General features: G+C 36.6%; 3 protein-coding genes across 5 annotated transcripts; 2 read left to right on the top strand and 1 right to left on the bottom strand.

Moving 5' to 3' along the window:
- Positions 1 to 209: 209 nt before the first annotated feature.
- On the top strand, positions 210 to 7006 carry LOC142615807 (protein EMSY-LIKE 3-like). Of its 3 annotated transcripts, XM_075788648.1 has the most exons (10): positions 210 to 524; positions 2226 to 2431; positions 2525 to 2634; positions 2713 to 2965; positions 3089 to 3307; positions 3389 to 3457; positions 5671 to 5913; positions 5995 to 6063; positions 6207 to 6270; positions 6580 to 7006. In XM_075788648.1, the coding sequence occupies exons 1-10, from the start codon at positions 497 to 499 to the stop codon at positions 6627 to 6629; spliced, it is 1311 nt and encodes a 436-aa protein (XP_075644763.1). In that variant the 5' UTR covers positions 210 to 496; the 3' UTR covers positions 6630 to 7006. The 3 variants fall into 3 exon arrangements, with proteins under 3 accessions (XP_075644763.1, XP_075644764.1, XP_075644765.1); XM_075788649.1 differs by lacking the exon at positions 3389 to 3457 and having other exon boundaries at positions 211 to 524; XM_075788650.1 differs by lacking the exon at positions 210 to 524 and having other exon boundaries at positions 2249 to 2384; positions 2488 to 2634.
- Positions 7007 to 8499: 1493 nt separating this feature from the next.
- LOC142614683 (zeaxanthin epoxidase, chloroplastic-like) lies at positions 8500 to 12112 on the top strand. The gene is made up of 10 exons (XM_075787241.1): positions 8500 to 9007; positions 9453 to 9615; positions 9695 to 9769; positions 9866 to 9966; positions 10094 to 10209; positions 10408 to 10619; positions 11016 to 11107; positions 11184 to 11298; positions 11408 to 11511; positions 11620 to 12112. The coding sequence occupies exons 1-10, from the start codon at positions 8577 to 8579 to the stop codon at positions 11648 to 11650; spliced, it is 1440 nt and encodes a 479-aa protein (XP_075643356.1). The 5' UTR covers positions 8500 to 8576; the 3' UTR covers positions 11651 to 12112.
- Positions 12113 to 12652: 540 nt separating this feature from the next.
- On the bottom strand, positions 12653 to 19428 carry LOC142617113 (uncharacterized). Its single transcript, XM_075789812.1, has 3 exons — positions 18939 to 19428; positions 18278 to 18845; positions 12653 to 14034 (listed from the first exon to the last, which is right to left on the bottom strand). The coding sequence occupies exons 1-3, from the start codon at positions 19385 to 19387 to the stop codon at positions 13000 to 13002; spliced, it is 2052 nt and encodes a 683-aa protein (XP_075645927.1). The 5' UTR covers positions 19388 to 19428; the 3' UTR covers positions 12653 to 12999.
- Between the last annotated feature and the right edge of the window lie 1298 nt (positions 19429 to 20726).

Below are 20726 nucleotides of genomic sequence, written 5' to 3'. Positions count from 1 at the left end.
TCAAAGTAAATTGGAATCAAAGTCTATAGATAATAGACAGCGGAACTCAAAGTAATTCCATAAATTGAAAACAAACTCACATCCCCCCACTTCATAAACCCATTTGAAATCCGACACACACACTCTCTCTCTCTCTCTCTCTCTCTCTCTCCTCTCACACACAAAAAAAAAAAAAAAATTTTAAGGAAAAAAAAAAAAAAGTGGCACGTATTACTCACTCTCTCACACAAAGTCCGAAAAACCCCAAACTCTCTCTTTCTCTCTCTCTCTCATCAATAATCAGAGAGTTGCCGTTGAATCCCTCGCCTTCACAGAATCACAAATCCACATCCAAACGTTGTCGTTTCTCAAGCTCCACTTTTTTCAAGCTCAAATTCAAGCTCAGCTCTCTCTAAAACCAATTTTCGCTCCCAATTTTTCTCTGTGAAAAGCTTTTAGGGTTTTCTTCTATTCGCTCTTCAAATTGGGGGAGAAAAGCTTTGGTACTAAGCTGGCTATGGACTACGAGCCCTACGATAGCAGTGGTAAGCATTTTTTTCTATTCTAAATTTTCAATTTTTGCTGTGTTTTTTGGGTTATTAGGGTTTTTTTGCTATGTGGGTGTGTTTTGTTTTTTTGGGGAAATTAGGGTTGGGGATTATCTGCTTTAATTTTTCTTCGTCAATGTTCTTGATGGGGGTTTTTGGGTTTTCTTGGAGTGAAAGAAACTTAGGGTTTTAGGGTTTTTGGACTGTGATGAAATTATTGATGGATTGGGATTGGGATTGGGATTGTATGAGAATTTGGTTTCTGGGTCTGTTAATTTAGGGGTTTTTGAGTGTTAAAGTTTTGAGCTTTTTGTATGATTTATGAGCTTAACTATTTTTAGCTTATCAATGGGGTTTTAGAGAATGGAAAGACTTAGTCTTTGAATGTTATTGGAGCTTTTGTATGTATGAGTTTTTTAGATTAAAACTGTTAAAGTTATCAATAGGTTAGATATGGTGTTAAAAAGAAAATCTTTTTGTTTTGACTTCAGGGAAGTTCGCATTGGAATGAGAAAACCTGAATGAAATTTTGCAATAATGCTTTGTATGATGTATGTTAAGCTACATCAAAACAGCCGAGAGTTTAGATTTCTAAAGCTTACTGGAGTTATTGTTTCTACTAGTTAATCCCTAGTGGTAGGCACAATGGGCTGGGGTCACGCCTCAAGAAGCAGCAGTTACTAGTTCGAATCCCGCCATCCCCATATCCTCGAGGCCAAAAACATACTCATTAAAAAATTGCACCTCTTTTTCATAAGCTAGGAGCAGTTTCTTGATATCGTGAGTTTCAGGAGAACTTCTTGTTCTTCCTGAAAGGGAATTTTTTTAGTTTAATGGTGAATAACTTTATGTCCAGAAAGGGAGAAAATCTGGTTGATGTACTCCTCATCAGTCTTAACCTTAAATGGATAACGAGTATTCTCTACTGCTTTCCTTACACTTGGCCATTTGTCCCCCCGTTTCTTTAACCCCCTGCCCACTCTTTCCTGGCCTATGATCCTTTTGTTTAAACCCATTACCTCAATGGAGCCAGTTGAATGTTGGGATCATAAATCTGAGGTACAAAGCATTTGCTTAATGCCTGAAGGGCCAAAACTTCTAGTTGCACATCAGCTATCATCTTTTCCATTGAGCAATGCACATTTGTTTTGAAGTGCATAAGTTTTATTGGCTCGAGTGCTACTTAAGAACACCTTTGACGTACTGTGTTTACTATTTTTTTCTGTAGTTTTCTCTACGATGTACGTGCAGTTCCATTTGCATTTGTTTTGAGTTCTTATTCTCTAATTTTTATCACCAACTAATAGATTATTTTTTTTTTTCCTTTTTGTTTTGTAAGTGCTACAGTAACTTTCTAAATGAACATGCTATGAAAGTGGCCTATTTGCTGAAAAAAATGTCACTGATCTTTGTCATCACATGCTTTTTGATCAAATGAGTCTTAATGAATTGACCTATTTGTTTGCCATGTAATTTCTTGTGTTATAGTTATATGGATCAACCCATGCAAATTGTCTTTGTTTGTAAGAAGCCATTTTCTAGAACTTGCAATAACCAAATTAGATCATTTTTCCATGCTTCATGTGTGATCATCCCCTGGCATGATTTTTTCTAAAAAAATTATTTCACCGAATTTGGGCTGTGTCCAATACTCTTTGGCTTTAATAAAGGTTTTTTTGCATTCAAAAAAAATGGCAGGAACTGATGATGATCTTCCTCCATCACATCAAAATAGAATTCCTAGAGGGCGTGTTGCCGGAAATGGAAGATCTGCTGTGGCTTCTGTTCCATACCCTAGGATGTATGGTGAAACTGATATGGAGACCCAAATTCACCAACTCGAGCAAGAAGCATACAGTTCAGTTCTAAGAGCCTTTAAAGCTCAAGCTGATGCCATTACTTGGGTACTTTGTCATTTATTTTAATCAGGAATCTAATGTCTTTAAATTTGCTTGATCAGGGTTAAATGACTGCTACATGAAATGTATTTTCTTCAGGAGAAGGAAAGTTTAATAACAGAACTTAGAAAAGAGTTGAGACTATCAAATGAGGAACACAGAGAGCTTCTAGGACGGGTTAATGCAGATGATGTCATTCGAAGGATAAGGTCTGTACGATATGTTAAATTGTAGACAGCTTTTTTCTCTCATCTTTTAATGGGTGCTGAATTGGGTAATGTCATTAGGGAGTGGAGACAGGCAGGTGGGCATCAATCTGGCATGCTCGGTACTGGTCAAGCTGCTCATGATCCAATACCCAGTCCTACTGTCTCTGCATCTCGCAAGAAACAAAAGATTTCTCAGCCAGTACCGTCACAATCCTATGGTGGACCATCTCCTACATTTCACCAACAAGCAGTAGCAGCATCTCACCAGCCATCTTCGTCCACCGCAAAGCGAGGATCAATCCCAGGACCAAAGGGCAAGAAGCAGAAACCTGTAAGTTAAATTCATGAAATTTGGAGTTGAACATAAAAAATTTGTAAGTGATTCATGTGTATGATTTCTTGCAAGTTTTGCATTTGATTGGTTTGTTCCCATACTGTTCCATTTTGTTTACAGGGTCAGGTTTTGCCTGGTGCTTCTTCAATGAAGCAGTATCCTTTGTCAGGCCCTACTGGGAGGGGTCAGGTTGCTAATAGGGTTTCTTCTGGTGCTCTTGCGGGTGAGCATCCCGAAGGAGCGACTTTTGATCCATTGATTGGGAGGAGAGTGAGGACCAGGTGGCCTGATGACAATAACTTTTACGAAGCTGTTATAACTGACCACAATCCAGTTGAGGTGTATATTTGGTCTTGATTGCATTTAAATCTATATTGCAGCAATCTATGTGGCTGAATATTAATCTTTAATTTTTGTCAGGGGCGACATGCTCTGGTCTATGATATTGGCAGTGCAAATGAGACATGGGAATGGGTTAATCTCTCGGAGGTATATCTGATGCTTTTTCCCCATGGCCTACAGAAACTTTCTCTAACCTGCAGCTTTCTGAAGCTTTTTAAGGTGGTAGAAAGGGCTTAGATCTGCTTGTTGCAGAGAAAAGGTGCAGCGCCTTTCTAGCTGATTGAAGCAACAATAAGCACCAAGAGTATGATCCAAGAAGAAACAGAATAGAAAGGATGATAGGGAAATGATTTAAGCTGGTGTTTGAGTTCAATTCAAGGGACCCAAGCTAAAGCCTGAAATATTGGATGGCAAAAGGCTGCTTAAAAGACTCTAAAAGATACTAGGCCCTTAGTACACCATACAATACCAGCCCTTGATTTGTCATGTCCTTTTAATTTCAGCCTTTTCAAGTTTACTAATGCCACACAATTTGGAGTTTTGTATAGAAAGGAGAAGAGAGAAAAGCTTTATCTTTTGGGAAACGGGAGGAGGGGAAAGTATATATATTCTCTCTCATGTTGATTGGATGTTAAAAAGAGAAAAGAGAATAGAAAACCTTACATCATTTATGGACCATTATGCCCTTTCTCATTTAACAAGTTGAAAGTAAAATTTGTTGGTACCTCCATCCATATCTAGCCACAATTGGGCAGGTTGTAGAAGTGGGCCTGGGATGGAGAGCTTCTTTCCCATTCTTTTTTTTTTCTCCATCTAGTCTGTGGTTAGGAACTCTTCCCACTTTTATTTTTCCCTCCCTCCCTCCCTCCCTCCCTCCAATTCCTTCCAGCTAAGCCATTAAAAGTCAAATGCTGTTCAGTTCTTTTAGCAGGATAATGTCATGAATTTATAAAATTAACTTAAGTCATAGTATTAAAGGCCAACATAAAATGACAAGATTGCTAGATTCTATGCTAATTACTGGGCCGACCTAAGTGGACTATTTGGTCATTTGGCCTTGGTTTGTTTCTTCCATGCCTTGCATCATTTTTATATGTCATAGACGTGTTTCAGCTGAAATTGATCCAGTTTACAAGGAATCACTTCAAAATTGTACCAACTATATTCCTCAAACTTCTGTATTATGACTTTTTAACACTTGCATAGGTTTTGTGAAACATATAGAATCTATTTGAGAATGCTGCTAATTGGGAGGTGTTGGTGGCAAATTTGTTGGAGTGGCAAAGTGAAGGGGAAAGAGGGAGTTGGGATGTGAGGTGGAGTTGGTGGGGGGTTTTCTTCATTTACTGGAGTCTTACTCTTCGTAATGAGGATGGGGATCGAGTGAGGTGGAGGTTGAAAATGGATGGAGGTTTTGATATTTGCTCTTTCTATAATGCTTTGAGGATCCTGGTGCTGACACTTTTCCTTTAAAAAGTATTTGGGGTGTGAAGGCTCCACAGAGGGTATCTTTCTGTTTGGACGGCCACATGGGGGAGGATTCTTACTAGTGATAATTTGAGGAGATGAGGCTTCACAATTATGGATTGGTGTTGTATGTGTTGGTGTAGTGGGGAGAATGTTGATCATCTCTTGATTCATTGTGTAGGGGCTTCCTGGTTATGGAGTTATGCTTTTAGATCCTTTGGAGTCTCTTGGGTCTTACCTAAGAGGGTGGTTGATCTATTGGCTGAATGGAGGAATTGGTTCGGGAAGCACACGTCGAATATTTGGAATTTGGTACTGCATTGTGTGATGTGGATCATTTGGAAGGAGCGTAATAGTCTTTTTTTGTGAGGATTCTGAGCATTTAGGGGACTGGCTCATAGCATTGTTTGCAGGGATGTTATATTGGTCTCAAGCTTGGTGATTCACTTCAAGTGATTCCATTCCGTTGTTTATAGATTCCCTTTTTTCTTGTACATAAACCTTTTTTTCATTGTTTTTGTACATATTTTTTTGGCTATTTCATTATTCTTTGTCAAAAATAATCCTTCATCAATAAAATTTTTATTTCCTATAAAAAAAATTAATGTGGTTGGGACTTTCATGTAGACTAAAAAAGAGCACTTTTCACATCTACACGACATGTATTATATGCTGCAAAGCTGAGTGTTGGGATGCCTAAGATGTCCCTTTGTATGGTATAATCTGGCAGTTAATATATTGTGTTATCTTCCATTTTGCCTTTGTAGGTTCAAATCAGAACATTGTGTCGTAGCTTCTTGCATTAAGATTTTTTTCTTGCTCCCTGAAGAAACAATATATTAGTTCCATACATATTCTATTTTGCTTTTATTGATTCATAGTTCTTAATGCAGATCTCCCCTGAGGATATCCAATGGGTTGGCGAGGATCCTGGAATCCCCCGTCGGGGGGGTTATGGTGGATCAGGTCATGGGATGAATAGACCTGTTGGCCGTGATGGTATACCAGGTGCAGGAAGAGGCAGAGGGGCTACAAAGGGTCATGCCAGAAAAGATTTTCTGCCATCGCAAAATGGAATTGGAAAGAAAGCACCAGATGATATAAAAATTCTTCACACAGATACTCTAATCAAGGAGGTAAGTGAAATCTCCATCATCTGTAATTGTAAACTTGTTAATGTCTTTACATTTGTATAATTTTCTGGGGAATTTGGATAGGTGGAGAGAGTTTTTGGTGCAAATCATCCAGATCCTCTTGAAATTGAGAGAGCCAAGAAAGCATTAAAGGTAAGAAAGGAATAACACCCCACCCCACCCTCCCTTCCCCTTCTCAAGTACTTTGTCGAGGGTGCCCCCACTCCTGAGTTTTTTCTCATGCTTTTGTTGCTTTTACATCTCTTTGCTCAACCAGCATGTATACATCATTGCAGGAGCAAGAACAAGCACTTGTTGACGCAATTTCAAGGCTTAATGAGATTTCTGATGGTGAAAGCGGTACAATTATTTGATCTTACCTTGCATTATTTATAGGAGCTTGGGTTGCCCTATGTAAGCTAACTTTAGAACTGTGTCCAATAAGGGCTGTTTAAGCAGTCCATGGATATTGAATGTGTCCTCTTTGTTCTTTAGCATTCGATGATAAATCTCATCAAAGAAGTCCTTTTTATTCCTTAGCTTTGGAAATAGAATGATCTTGTTTTTTATTCCGTGGACCCATAATTCATACCTTTTACCCCCCTAATTAAAGCTAATTATTAGACTTGATTCCATTTTAATGCCCCATTTTTGTTCTGTTTTAAACAGATGAGGGTGGCCACCAGTTCTCGCTTGGGCAGTCGATGGATCGAGATTGATTAGGGACTGGTTACAACAGAAAGCAGGATTATAACATACAATTTTAAGGCTGGAGGAAGGTTAATATGATGGATAGTGTTAAGATTTTATAATGGAAAAATCTGATTTGAAGGTTACTTTCTAGTATAATACTACCATCTTCCAACTCTCTCTCTCTCTCTCTCTCTCCCCCGCTGGGGATGACTCTGGGCTTGGGACAATTAGTAGGATAGTGCTATTGTAGGGATGGATGGGTATTGTTGTAGCTGCTGCTGGGTTAATAATTTATTGGTTAACTGAGTTCACTTAGGAGATGCTGATGCTAGTGTACAATACATTATTTGGTTAGTGATTAACGTGTGGTGGTCCTGTATAAATTTGTGTTATTCATGCGTAACATCTCTCTCTCTCTCTCTCTCTCTCTCTCTCACAAATCATCGGTATATATTTAACATGAGGTTTTGCCGTGGCATGTTCTTTTAAAATTGTTTTCATTTGGCCTCTCACCTCATCTTCTATTTAGTACCAGGTACTACTTATTTGTTTTGATGAGTACTTTAATCTTTATTATTTATTTATATCGGACAATAGCAATTTTATTTTCTTAGTACTAAAATTTTAATAAAAGTTTTGGGCAACCACTTAGCAGGAGATATATATATATATATATATCCTGTTTTCTGTAAATAGTTGGTAATCTCTAGTACATTTGTTTCTCCAAAAATAGATAGAAAATAAAAGAAAATACTTTCAATTAAATGGCAAGATAAACGTATTTTTAATAACTTCCCAATAAGCCAAGCTCTATGCTCACCCTTTTGTGTGACAGTGACTTATGAGGACCAAAAGCTCAATATGCAGTCTTTAGGCCGGCCCCACCATGCAATTATTTCTTAGTAGACAGCTCTTCTCTCCAAACAAATTAGAACATGTGTCATCCATTGAACTTTAACTATGCTCAGACAATGTGCATCTTTTACATCTCATTCATGTTACCCTTCAAACAAATCAAGAAAGTGACATTAATTTTACTTGAAGTAACTTCCCCACTTTTTATCTGCTTTTAGAAAGACTACAAGGAAAACAGTATTGAAACAAGTAAATAAATCATGGTTCAATGTTTCTATTGGAATGATAGTTCTTTTGAAACATTAATATTATTGAGTTTGGCATGTGCGTGCTAGTGTATTGGATATTATACCAGACCCGTCCAATATTTTATAGGCTTCACTAAGCAGCATGTGAAAATGGAAGCAAATTGTTTACCAAAAAGGGAACTGAAGCAAATGAAACCCTTTAATATATTGCTAAAGATCTTATCTTTTAAAATATTTTCGCACTTAATTCACTTGCAATGAGCCAATGACTCCTTATTTATGTGCTCCATGCCTCCCACATTTTTATTCATTTCTTGATGAATGTTTGTCATAAAAAGTCGAGCACTTTTTTTTTTTTTTTTAAAGCTGTAGCACATCTTTGAGAAAGGATCTGTCCCACTAAATCCTCCATTTCCTTCTCATTTTCATTTTGCATTTGATTTTTAAATATTATATGTCTTATATCTAAATAAAAATTAGAATAAATTGAAAGTCTTAACAAGAAATCTGTCGGCATAATATTTTTCATAACAATTGAAGCAACAACTTATCAGTGAAAGATAATAAAATGTTGTCAATATTGAATCTACGTAGAAATCAATAACATGACTCGGTTCTTACCATTCTTAACTTTTTTCTTTTTGTGAATTCCTAGATATAATTGTTATCTCTGGACTTTTCCTTGCCTTTGGTGCGTATAGTTTGGTTAGCACCATCTGAGAACAAGAAGTCTTTTCAACGGACCTACCTCATGCATTGCATAACAGGCAAAAGTACACGTGTTATACAGTGACTGTCAACTCGTTGCTTTCCTAATAAACACAGCACCCCATTAAGCATATGTTCTAACATTTTGTTTCTTGAACAAGAATGGCATCTCTTTTGTACCTTAATCCATGCAATCAAAACCAGACATATAATAAAATTCCTCACCTTGGAGCCAAAAAAGCCAGTATGAGAAGCTATTTTGCTAGATGTGAAGGTGGTAATGATGATCTAAAGTCAGATGAAAAGAAAAGTGAAGAAAGAAAGAGACTTAAGATTCTGATAGCAGGTGGGGGCATAGGGGGGCTAGTCTTGGCTCTGGCTGCAAAGCATAGAGGGTTTGAAGTAAAGGTTTTTGAGAAGGATTTGAGTGCAGTGAGAGGGGAGGGTAGGCACCGTGGTCCTATTCAACTCTTAAGTAGTGCTTTGGCTGTGTTGCAAGAGATAGATGAGAATGTTGCTGAGCAAATTATGAAAGCAGGTTGTGTTACTGGCAATAGGATCAATGGCCTTGCAGATGGTGTCTCTGGTGAATGGTAAGTGGTGACCTTTTCTCTCATAGTCTTTCTTGATTGCCTATTAAGCTCTTTGGCTGGCTTTTCATGTAGTTGATTTTCTCAGATCGACAGTTCTTTGGTGTTGTAGCTTATGTTCTCCAATTAAATTTAACCATATGGTTGCTTTGACCAACAAACTACATCATTGAATTTAATTGTCCTTGAAAAAGATACCATTATTTATACTGATCATGTGGTTGTATTCAATTGAAGAATCTAAAGTATGCGTTAGGAACTGTACTTAAAAGAGTGCTGAATGTCATAAGCAAAGATACCCACCATTAGTTGAATAGCTATTAGTCATGACAGTTAATGCATGTTGTCAAATTTATGGTTCTTATTCCCATAAGACCCTCTTAGAAGTTAAATTAGTGTTTATTTGCTGGTAATTGATGTCAAAATTTCTGTGTCCCTTCTGCTTCAGGTTTACTAAGTTAGACCTTTTTACTCCTGCTGTAAGGAAGGGACTTCCTATCACTCAAGTAATATGTAGGATGGAATTGCAAGACATCTTAATCAATGCAGTTGGGTCTGAAATTGTGAGAAACAAGTCTAAAGTTGTGGACTTCATGGAAGACCCCAACAAGGTTTTGGAATGTTTTAACAACTTGAATTCTAATAAACCAATTTCTGTATGTATTTCATTGCCCTTTCATGGTTTATTAGGTAACAGCTATACTTCAAGATGGACAGCAGTATGATGGAGATATATTAGTTGGAGCAGATGGAATTTGGTCAATAGTATGTTATCTAACCCTTCTTTATCATTGAACTCCAACGCAATATTTCTTCTTCCTCACTTTCAAGTTTCAAATTATTGTTCAACTTTCCCTTTAGGTGCGTTCAAAATTATTTGGGGAGCAGGAAGCAAATTATTCAAGTTATACATGCTATAGTGGACTAACTAACTTTGTGCCACCATATATCGATATTGTAGGGTATGTTACCTGGTTTTATATTCACAACCTTAGCTTATAGATGTATTTAAAATGACATAAGAATATGTAGAGATGCTGAGTAGTTATGCATTCTGTTTGTTTGTTTATTTTAGTGTTCTGTTTGAAGGTATCGGGTGTTCCTAGGATTGAATCAGTACTTTGTTGCTTCAGATGTTGGGAATGGGAAAATGCAATGGTATGCCTTCCATAAGGAACCCCAAAGAAATACCGATCCTCCCAAAGGTAACTCTCTCTCTCTCTCTCTCTCTCTCTCTCTCTCTCTCTCTCTCATGATAATGTTTTGGCTAACTAAGTTCATCTCACTTACGTAACTGAAACAACTAACGAAGAGGCCTTAGTCCTAAAATTTTGGGATTGGCTATGGATCCTTAACAGACTAATAAGAGTCAATTACATGTATTCATGCATTAAATGTCGCAGGTAAAAAGAAGAGGCTTCTGGAGCTGTTCGGAAACTGGTGTAATGAAGTGATTACTTTAATCAGGGAAACACCTGAGCACATGATTTTGCGGAGAGACATCTACGACAGGGACATGATCTACAGCTGGGGAAATGGACGAGTTACCCTGTTAGGTGATGCTGCTCATCCTATGCAGCCTAATTTTGGTCAAGGGGGTTGCATGGCAATTGAGGTATCTTATCTGTGAATAGATGTATATACTCTCTAGCTACTTAGACATTCTAAGGAGCATGTGGATAACCCTTGTTATTTGTTTCTCATGGCAACAAAGTAATTTTATTAGAACCATTTCTGAAATGGATAATTTTAGGATTTTGAGAAATGAATGTTCTCGTGAAATTCTATTTTTATGTAGCATTCTTTTGTTATATATTCATTTAAGCATAACCATGTCCTGTCAAATGCAATGAAAATTATCTGGCATGGCTACTGGATACTTTGGTCATTGGTACTCAGAAAATGCAGATAGATTGCAAATGAAATTTATTACTAATGGATGCCTGAGGTTGGTGATAAATATCTCTTCCAAGTTCCTATAGGCTCATTATGGTAACAATTATATCTGCAGGACTGTTACCAGCTTATACTTGAGCTTGATAAGTTGGCCAAAAGTGGCTCAGATGTTCAACAGTCTTATGAAATTGCCCCAACACTTAGAAGGTAATCTGTCTTAGTGGGAGAAAAAACTCTTACTTGGTTACCCTGCATTCTAATTCTGTGGCTTCATCATGAATAGATACGAGAAGAAAAGAATGTTCCGTATTAGCACAGTGCATGCAGCTAGCAGAATGGCATCAAAAATGATTGACACTTACCAACCTTACATGGAATTTTCACCTGGCCCTCTGTCTGTGAGTTATCTTCCTCCTGCTTTTTGCATCACATCATGTTAATGCTTCTCTTTGCTTCATTGCTTGAATTAGAAATGAAGTGTATTTCATGTTGTTCTTTTTGTGGCAGCATCTATCAACACTAAGGATTAAACATCCTTCAATTCACGTGGCTCGTGCAATTTTGCAGTTCTGTTTGCCACACTTCCTGACTTGGATGGTAGCAGGACATGGGTAAGAGAAGGATCCCATGTAGAAAATAGAATTAAACAATTTCCACCCCCTCTCCACCATCTTTCCCTCCCTTGCCTTCTCTAATTTTCCATGCTGCTGTTCTTGCAGGTTCCACATAAAGAGGAAAAAAAGTGCATGAACAAATACAACAAACTAAGAGCAGTTTCATTAGTGATCACAACACCTGACTTTTGTGCAAAATATGTTATTCAATGGTGATGTCCAGAGAAGACGGAGAAGATTTGAACAAGAAGTCATGGAGACTATCACAAACTGCAGACCATATAACAGTATTCTGCAGATTTTTCATATGGCTAGGCTAACGTTTATGTTGTTGAAACAAATATGATACCTATATGCAGAGTGGGGGGAAGTGTGAGAAAATGATTAGATGGGTTAATTTCTGATAAACGCCAAACTCTCCAATGCTAGATTCCTTAAAAACCAGAAGTTACATGTACTTTAATCTCTATGATTTGTATTTTCACTATTTTGTAGATTGGACAATTCCAATGGGACCATTACATTAGCAAGAGACACGAATTCTGCATTGCTGCACCTCAATATTCTCATATATAAAGAAAAAGACTTTATAAGTAAATACAGTAAGATTTGTCTATATGGAAAATTTGTATGGCAAGTGAGACCATATTTGATGAACATTATGCTTTATTTAAATTTTTTTTTTTTAAATTATTTATGCAAACGTAGCTGGGTTTGTTTCTTAATTCCTACTATGCCTGAAGTGGTGTGAATGAAGCAGGCTCATACTTGCTGGGCATGTTCAAGCTCGGGTTTGGTTAAGCTTTAGAAAGACCTAGTTGAAATCACACTTTAATCGTAATCAACCCTGCTCAAATTCAAGAAAAATGGAGGGTGCTTTTGCTGAATTTCTTTCATACTATTGGATGTACGAGTCATCTTGACCATCACTTTAGCCATAATCTAAAGAGATTACTTCACTAGTCTTTCTTTTTCTTTTTGCTTTTTGGTTTGATAATCCGACCACTTTGCACAAACATCATGCACATAGGATTGAAGCAACTCCTTGTTTCTGATCTATTACGATGCCTATGACTAACTCTCATTTTCATCATGCTTTTTAAAGATTTTTGTATCCAATGGCTATGTACTTTGAGAGTTATAGAGCATTGGAAAAGGATGAATTCATTCACAAACTAAACAACAGTACACACTAGTCATGCATTCCGTCTGAAACACATTGTACCTACCAACAGGCAAAAGGAAAAAATACAACTTACAGAGACCAGACGGTCTACAAACTACTTTCTTTTTTCAAGTTACACATACATCAATAGGTCTTAAATCCACGACCTCATCTTAGCTTTCCTAGCTTCTAAGAGAGAAGAAGATACCATTTGAGCTAAGTCTCATAGGCACCCAAAGATCTACAAATACTAATCAGTGGTAAATAATTTTAACCTAAAGTTACATAATATACAAAACCAACCGCAGAAGCCATTTTCATCACCTCCTAGCCCGCTTTCTTGGCCGATTCGAGGCCGCCGCTTCCTTTCCCCCACTGTTCTTTCCACGCTTCGCTGAAACTGGGCTCACCTCGGCTGCCCTTTTTGGTGGCCTTCCAACACTCCTCTTTGATGGACTACTCTCCTCCTTTACAAGTTTCTTATCGCTACTTTGCCTCAACCCCCTCTCTTTCCTACTATTATCTTCCTTCCCACTAAGTTTCCTTTTCTGCTCTTTACTACTACCACCACCACTCTTAATCCTTTTCAAGAAATCCGCGGCACTTCGCTTTTTCTCCAATGGCAATGCTTCAATTTTCTTCTTGTCAGTTTTGGAACTCTCTACTTTGTTACCTGAACTGGCTTTTGATCCAGGACTCGTGCTTTGTTTCTTGCTAGAAGCACTAACATTGTTTGTCAAGTTCTTGTTGCCCCTTCTTAAGCTTCTAGCTCCAGTGATAGGCTTCTCTTTCGAGTGAGTTTTAATCACACTATTGTCTTCCACTGTATTGGTGGAAGAGGGCTTAATTGGAGGTGGCTTTATATCAATAACCGACTTCTTCTCATCACTCACTTGCTTGTCCTTTTGACCAAAGACAGCAGAGGAAGGTTTAGCTGACATGGAACTTCGTTTACGGCAAACTATTATAGGAGCTGATGACTTCTGTTTTGCAAGCAATGAATCAGTTCTTTCTAGTTCAGGTTTAGGTTCTGGAATTGCATTTGGTGTTGGTGTTTTTGCTGGTATTGTTATTGTTACTGGTGAAGGTGAAGGGGAAGGTGGAGGTGAATCTTCTTTTGGGTTTGGTTTTGGGATTTTATTCTTGATTTTGTTTAACACAAGGTGGCGAAGTTGGTGGGCAGTGGTTAATTCAATGGAGGATTTGGGGAAGAATATGGTGGCATTGTTGAAGAGGAGCAAGAGGTCCCGGTAGAATGTGAGGGTGCTAGAGGAATAGGTGCCCTTTTGAAGTTTGCTTTGTATTGTTTCCAAATCCAAGTGTTGCCGGACCATGTTTTTGTAATTGTCAGTTTCCTGCAAAGTAATTAGACAAAATTTGTTTCTCATTTTGTTCCTTTTGAAATTTCATCAACAAATATACTGTTTCTTCAAAGAACTTGATAACAGGTAGAGAACTCTTTCAACCAACAAAACCCACCATAATTTATATAAATGATACCTATCATTCAAATAATAATGTTAAAGTTGTTGAATATATAGTAGTATAGTACACTATCCAGCCAAAAAAAAAAGTAAAACTAAAAGACTAAAACTTTTTTTTTTATGTAAGATTTTTTATCTTAAGTTTTGTAATGTGTAAATTTTACTCGTCATAAATACAACCAAATAAATAAAAGCAAGACTTAGTTACAATACTTAAATGTCAATTCTTTAAATTCATTTCTTAAGATTCTACCACGTAACTTTTTTTCATAGATTAAAGTGTATTTTTTAAGTTAAATAGTCATATGAAATAATCTTAAAAAAAAAACCTAAAAAACAGCAACTACGTAAGTTTTGCCTAATAAATATATAGTTCTTTTGCACTTTGCAGAATGGGCAGAAGTATTGTTTTTTCCAAACGGGCTAAAGCCAATTTTAACAATGAAATGTACAGTTCATGTAATTGAAAGCATCTCTGGTTTTTTGGTCCGAGTTATGGCCCTAAAGGGATACATCAAAATCGAGAAGCATTTCGAACGATAAATGGAAAATTGGGGGCCCATTTTTTTTCCCTCTTTTTTTTTGCCTTGGTAGGCCCACAAAACCAGAAAGTCAATGAGATGATCAGGTTTTATAAAACATTTAGGTAGAGTGATAATGATGACACAACATCAACCAACTCATGAGCCTCTTTCACGGCAACCAATTAAGCACGTTGCATGGAAATACTCACACACACGGTAAACAAGTGAAAAGTGAAAACCACCACCTTGTCGCTACCAAATACATTATAATTTTTTTATAAAATAAATAGAAAAAGACCTTGTCCCAAGCAAAAACCAGAGGTTCTAAATTCAAACGAAGACTATATATATATATACTAGTTTTAACTACTTAATTAATTACACTTTGAAAATTATGATGACAAAAAAAAAATTCTTAGGATCTACTTATTTTATTAAAATTGAAAATTTTTTGCTAAAAATAATATAAATAAAAATAAATATTAATTGAAATAATACAGTATGACCCATGAATAGTACCGAAAAATTCTGTAAGGTACATAATACAAAAAATAAGCTAAATAATAAAATAAATGGATAACTAAGCTAGCCAAACAAAGACTTAATAAAAAAAAAAGAATAAGAGGTTATTTCAAACTCTAGTCTTGTTGCCGTGAGCTCCTTCTAGAACTACCCTTTTTATAGTCAATTGAGTAGGAAAAATCACGCTCGCTTTCAAGCATTAATAGCTACATGAGGATACACGTGTTTATCAAAACTACATTTAAAAAATCTTAAAAATATTTCGAAGGAGCTTATCAAAAACTTTAAACATTCATTTTTCTTATCTAGAAAACTGTTTTGATACGAATTATCTCCATCCTCAAACCTATAGGTAAGGGGAAAAACCTCATAAAAGCTCCTAACAGTTGGCCTAACTTTCTCTGCCAAAAGCATTTAGTATCAAATGATATATCTTAGCAGTATCAAAATTCAATAAGTGTAAAAAATATCAACAAAAAATTCAGTTACTTTTATACACAAATCTCTCATTTATTAAATTTTGATACAAATAATATGATATTAATTTATACAAAATACTTTTCCGTATCAAAGTACCAATTATTCATTCTTCTTTATAATAAAAAAAAGTAGCAATTATTCCAACACAAAAGACCAAAGAAATATGAACGGTTGGGACGTTAAAACAAGGCAAAGACATAAAGAAGACACGCCAAGTGGGTCCGTGGAGGTTGACATGCACCGCATGTATGCCACGTATTTCCGATTAAAAAGTAAAGAAGCTACACGACCACGTTGCACTATTTTAAGCGACAAATTTTTTTTAATTTTTTTTTAATCCCCCAAAAAAAAAAAATTGCTCTTTTTTTCCTAGCCCTCCAAAGTGGTTCGTGTGTGAGAAATCGGAACGACGTCACTTTGTTTTGTCCCAAAATATATTTGTTACTTTCCTATATAAAGAGGAAACAAACAAATAATTCTATTATCTTCTTTTGGGTAAAAGGAACAAAAAGTGGGTTCATGACTTGATTCAATAAATTATAGAATTTGGTATATAAAACATGAAAATTTTAAATTTCGAATTATAATTTACACCACACGTCAGCTATTTTATCCAAGACTATCCAACTGTTATGAAATCAGCATGCAAAATTTCATTGTCTTCATATGGATGCAAATTTTCAAAAACCCTAGTAATTATTGGATAGTTCCAAAATAATATTTATTTCCTTCTTAAATCAATGAATTTCACTAATTAAATTTATGATAAAACTCAAAATATTGAATAATTATAATTTCAAAGAGGTGGTCCGGTTTCTAAGATTTTATTAAATCTACATGACTCCAACATCATGAAATAGTCCCAAACAACTATTCCTTGTAATTATTTAATAATATAAGTATGAGACTCCCAAAGAATAGTAAGACTCTCAAAAAATAATTATTTAATATGTATGAGTATTAGATTCTCGAAGAAATAGTTAGACTCTCAAAGAACTTTTAACAACTATCTTTTAACAAAAAAAAAACGTAAAATTGGTAAACAAGCCTTCTTGACTTAACATCGTTAACCGCTACTGGAGTTGTCATAAAGGCTTAGTTTAGGTCTTATGTATCCAGTGTACTGAACTGAATCAAATGATGATACGTATTCAAATGTAAACACATATTATCATCTTAACGAGTCTAATATCATTGGACACTGGACCTAAACTTGACTCCTCTCATAACTCTCTCAATTGGTCAATGACTTTTTCTTATCTACTTTTTTTTTTTTTTTTTTTTGGAGAAGCATTCCTTATCTACCTTGGCTTGTACCAGAGTATCCTTTGGAGTTTGGAGAAGGTAGGACGAAATTGTGGTAAGTAATTCACGCGCATGCGGCATGCTGCTTCTTCTTTTTTTCTTTTTTTTTCTTTTTTTTCTCTCGGAGTGGTGAATGGACCCGTACCGAAATGTGGGTCAGACCATTTAACCCCAAGTTGTAAAACCAAAGCCAAACTATTCAAAAGTGGTCCTAAATTATTGGACAATAATTAATACTCGACTGCACATGACCTAAAGTGTCCAATATAAATAAAAAACCCACCAACAAATCACAGAAACCATTGCATGTGAACCTCTATACTATCCTAATGCACCTACACATTCAACCTTCTTTTTTTTTTTTTAAATTATTTCTAGCATTCCGCGTTATTAGTGGAAATTTTTTGACATTTTAGACATTCAATTTTCAAATCACTCTTACTCTATTATAACCATCGAATTATCATAAAACTACTGTCATCTAATAGTTGGAGCCATTTGTCATTTTAAATGTCCAAATATTCAAATCATCCTCCCTTTATAGTAACTATAACTCTGTCTCTATTTTAGTTATCTAATATCATGCAATAACTATCACCTAATAGTTAGAAACTTTTGTCATTTTAATTATCCAAAATTCAAATCTATTTTTACGGTAACTATCAAATTATCATAAAACCACTATCATCGTAAGTCTGTAACGTTCAATGTTCCTAATAAACATTTGATCTAAGAAGTAAACACACGAACACAACTCCTCACAATAATTTTTTAAAGAGAGGTACTACGTCCATAATATTTTTACAACATTTTCACAACAAATCATAGGTGGTTAGTTATTATTGGTTCAAATTTGAACTTAACACTAAGATTACTTTTTTGCCCCAATAATAACAACCAGTAACAACCTGCCACTTAAGATTTGTTGTAAAAATGTTATGGACATATCATTTCTCTTTTTTAAAATTTATTAAAAATAAAGATATGATATGACAACTAATTCATATTTTTATGCATATTTTATTTTTTAAAATAAATATCAAAATCTTTTAAACATATATAAAATAAAATAAAAATTATTTTTTTTTCTCGCTAACGACACTTGACACGCATGTACAAAGAATCTACTTGTGTAAGTTCGGGTATTAGTTTGTCGTTATTTATTTCATTTACTTTATCCAAAAAATTAAGTTTTAAAAAAAAAAATTAATTTTTTTATTGTAAAATATAGAAATGATTTTTAAATACCTAAAATGCCCTTGAAGAACAAACGGACCAATTACCTGGCTTTCGAGTCGGCGCTCGAATAAGGAGCTGTTTTCACACGCACGGATTATCTCCAAAATCTCAACCAACGGCTCTGATTTCACCGCCAACTCCACCGTCTCCGGCGACTCAACGCCGCCGGAAACCTCCTTCCTCCTCCGCCTCATCCTCTTCCCCGTCAGGCTCGCCGACGAGCTCTGCACCTCGCTGCTTCCCCTCGCCGCCGAGTCCGTACGCAACTCGGACGAGTCGCCACCGCCGCCGCCTTTCCTCTCCGACTCGGACTGAGCCGCCGCCACGTCCTCCTCCTCCGATTCCACGTCCTCCCTGCCCGGATCCGGCCCGTCCGAACCGGTTTTTAAAACCGGTTCACCCTCCGATTTAGCTCCCTCCCCGGACTTCTCACCCTCGGTGGAATTCGATTCGTTAAACGACCGATTATCCTTGTCGGAATTCTCTCCGGTCACCGGAGCCACCTCGTCCTCCTCCGGTTCGCCATTTCCAGATCCATCTCGTTCTAGATCTGGCTTTTCCTCGCCTCTCTCTCTCTCCTCCTCCAACTTCTTCACCTTCTTCTCCAACAACCTTCAAAAACCAAAACCAAAAAAAAAAAAAAAAAATCTCAGATCCAAAATTCAAAAAAAATATTAATTAATTAATTAAAATAATAATAATTACACGATGTTAAGGTCGTAGCGTTGGAGGTCACGTTTCAGCTCGGCGACACGGCGTTTTCTGAGCTCGTCCAACCACGCATCGTAAAAAACGACGTCGTTTTCTTCGTTCTCTTTCTCGTTCTCGTTCTCGTTCTCGCTAGCATCGGCAACGACGTCGTTTTGGTTGTTGGAGAGGAGAGAGAAGCGGCGTTTGAGGTCGCGAAACTTGTTCATACAGTGAAGAGGGAGAGGAGGAGGAGGGGAAGAGGAGGAGGAGGAGGAGGGTTTTAAAGAGTGGAGACTGAGCTCGGTAGCGACGGAATCCCAGTCCTTGAAACCGTGTCGTTTAACCGCGAACGCTAGCAATAGCTCCTCCCATGTTCCCCACGACGACGTCGTCGTCGTCGTTGTTATACAATTACTACTACTCGTTTTTGTTTCTGATTGTGATTCTGTTTCTGTTTCTTTCATTTTTTTTTTTTTTTTTGTGTTTATTTTTTTTTGGTACTACCATGTATATATATTAATAGTATCTATAAACTTGTCCCTCCAATTTGGTTTGGCTTGGGTTTCATTCAAATAAAAAATATATATATAAAAAAGTAAGTTTAGCTAGGGTTATCTTTTTTCTTTTTCTTTTGGCACGACTTCTGTCCAGTGCTTCCAGTGCATTAGACCTGTTATAATTATGATATTTGCCTGAAAATAGATATGTGTCATGATTGCAATGGGTCCATTTTTTTTTTTGTGGGTTTAGGTTATTGTGTAATAAACGTGTTTCTCTTACTTCAATCTTTATATTGATATGAAAGAGATAGATTTTGGATGAGTGTTTTTGCTTTTCCTTTTTTGGGGTTTGTGGTGTAAGTGCACAATTGTACCTGTTCCCAAGAACAGTTATGGGCTCAGACCCAATGAGCCTTAAACAATATGAATTTGTAGAGTGTGGGCTTGAAACCCAGGTTAGAAGTGTGTGAGGATTCAATGACAAACTAAAGATTGCAAGTACTTGGAATCAACAAGGAATATTGTAAATCAGCTTCCTCGGATGTAAGCCGAGAGTTGTTCTTATATTATATCTTTCTCTTTGTTTCTTTTTCCTTTTAGGTTACAAAAAGTCCGTCCCTTTTTCCCTTCCAAGTTCCTCCTTAAATACTCCTCTTTTTAATACTTTGTACATGTGTTGCCCCAACTCCCCCTTAGCCTAGATATTTCTTTTCTTAGTGCCTTTGAATAGTAACCAGAAGTTTCTCTTCCACTGTTTAAGTGTCACTTCCCCATTAATGCGGCCAGGGTGGTAGGTGCAGGGTCTTTAATGTGGAGGTAGCAGCCTTTATCTTTGACATTTTTCCAACATCGGTGCTTCTAGGACATTCAAGGGTTCAACCCCTTTAACCATTGGTTTTGTCCGTGTCCTTCCCTAACCTTTACCATGAAGTCCCGGGTTCTTCGGTGTCAGTCCGAAGGGAAAAATCATCCTCGGCTGGATCCTCGGACCCTCGGCGTATGGACCGACCCGTAGTACTAAGAAGTCCTAAACCCAAGAGCAGGTCGGCCTTCCTTAGCATGACTCAACGGCCCATACTCCCCTCAAGGTCTTTTTACCCCCCACATGTGGTTATTTTAAACAAGACAAGTTTTAAGATAATAATTGTATGCTAGAGACAAACAAATTTACTTCTTTTTTATTTATATATTGACACGATAAGATATGTTTATTACAATAGTTCAACTTTCAATAGGTTTAGTCGATTCTAATTAGCTTAACTAGTAAAATCTCTAATAGTTGAATAAAAATTTTGGAGTTTAA

Source organism: Castanea sativa, chromosome 11 (assembly GCF_040712315.1).
Source record: "Castanea sativa cultivar Marrone di Chiusa Pesio chromosome 11, ASM4071231v1".
In the NCBI taxonomy this organism is placed as follows: Eukaryota; Viridiplantae; Streptophyta; class Magnoliopsida; order Fagales; family Fagaceae; genus Castanea; species Castanea sativa.
The sequence above is the reverse complement of the archived record's forward strand: the minus strand, read 5'-3'. Positions and strand labels throughout refer to the sequence as shown.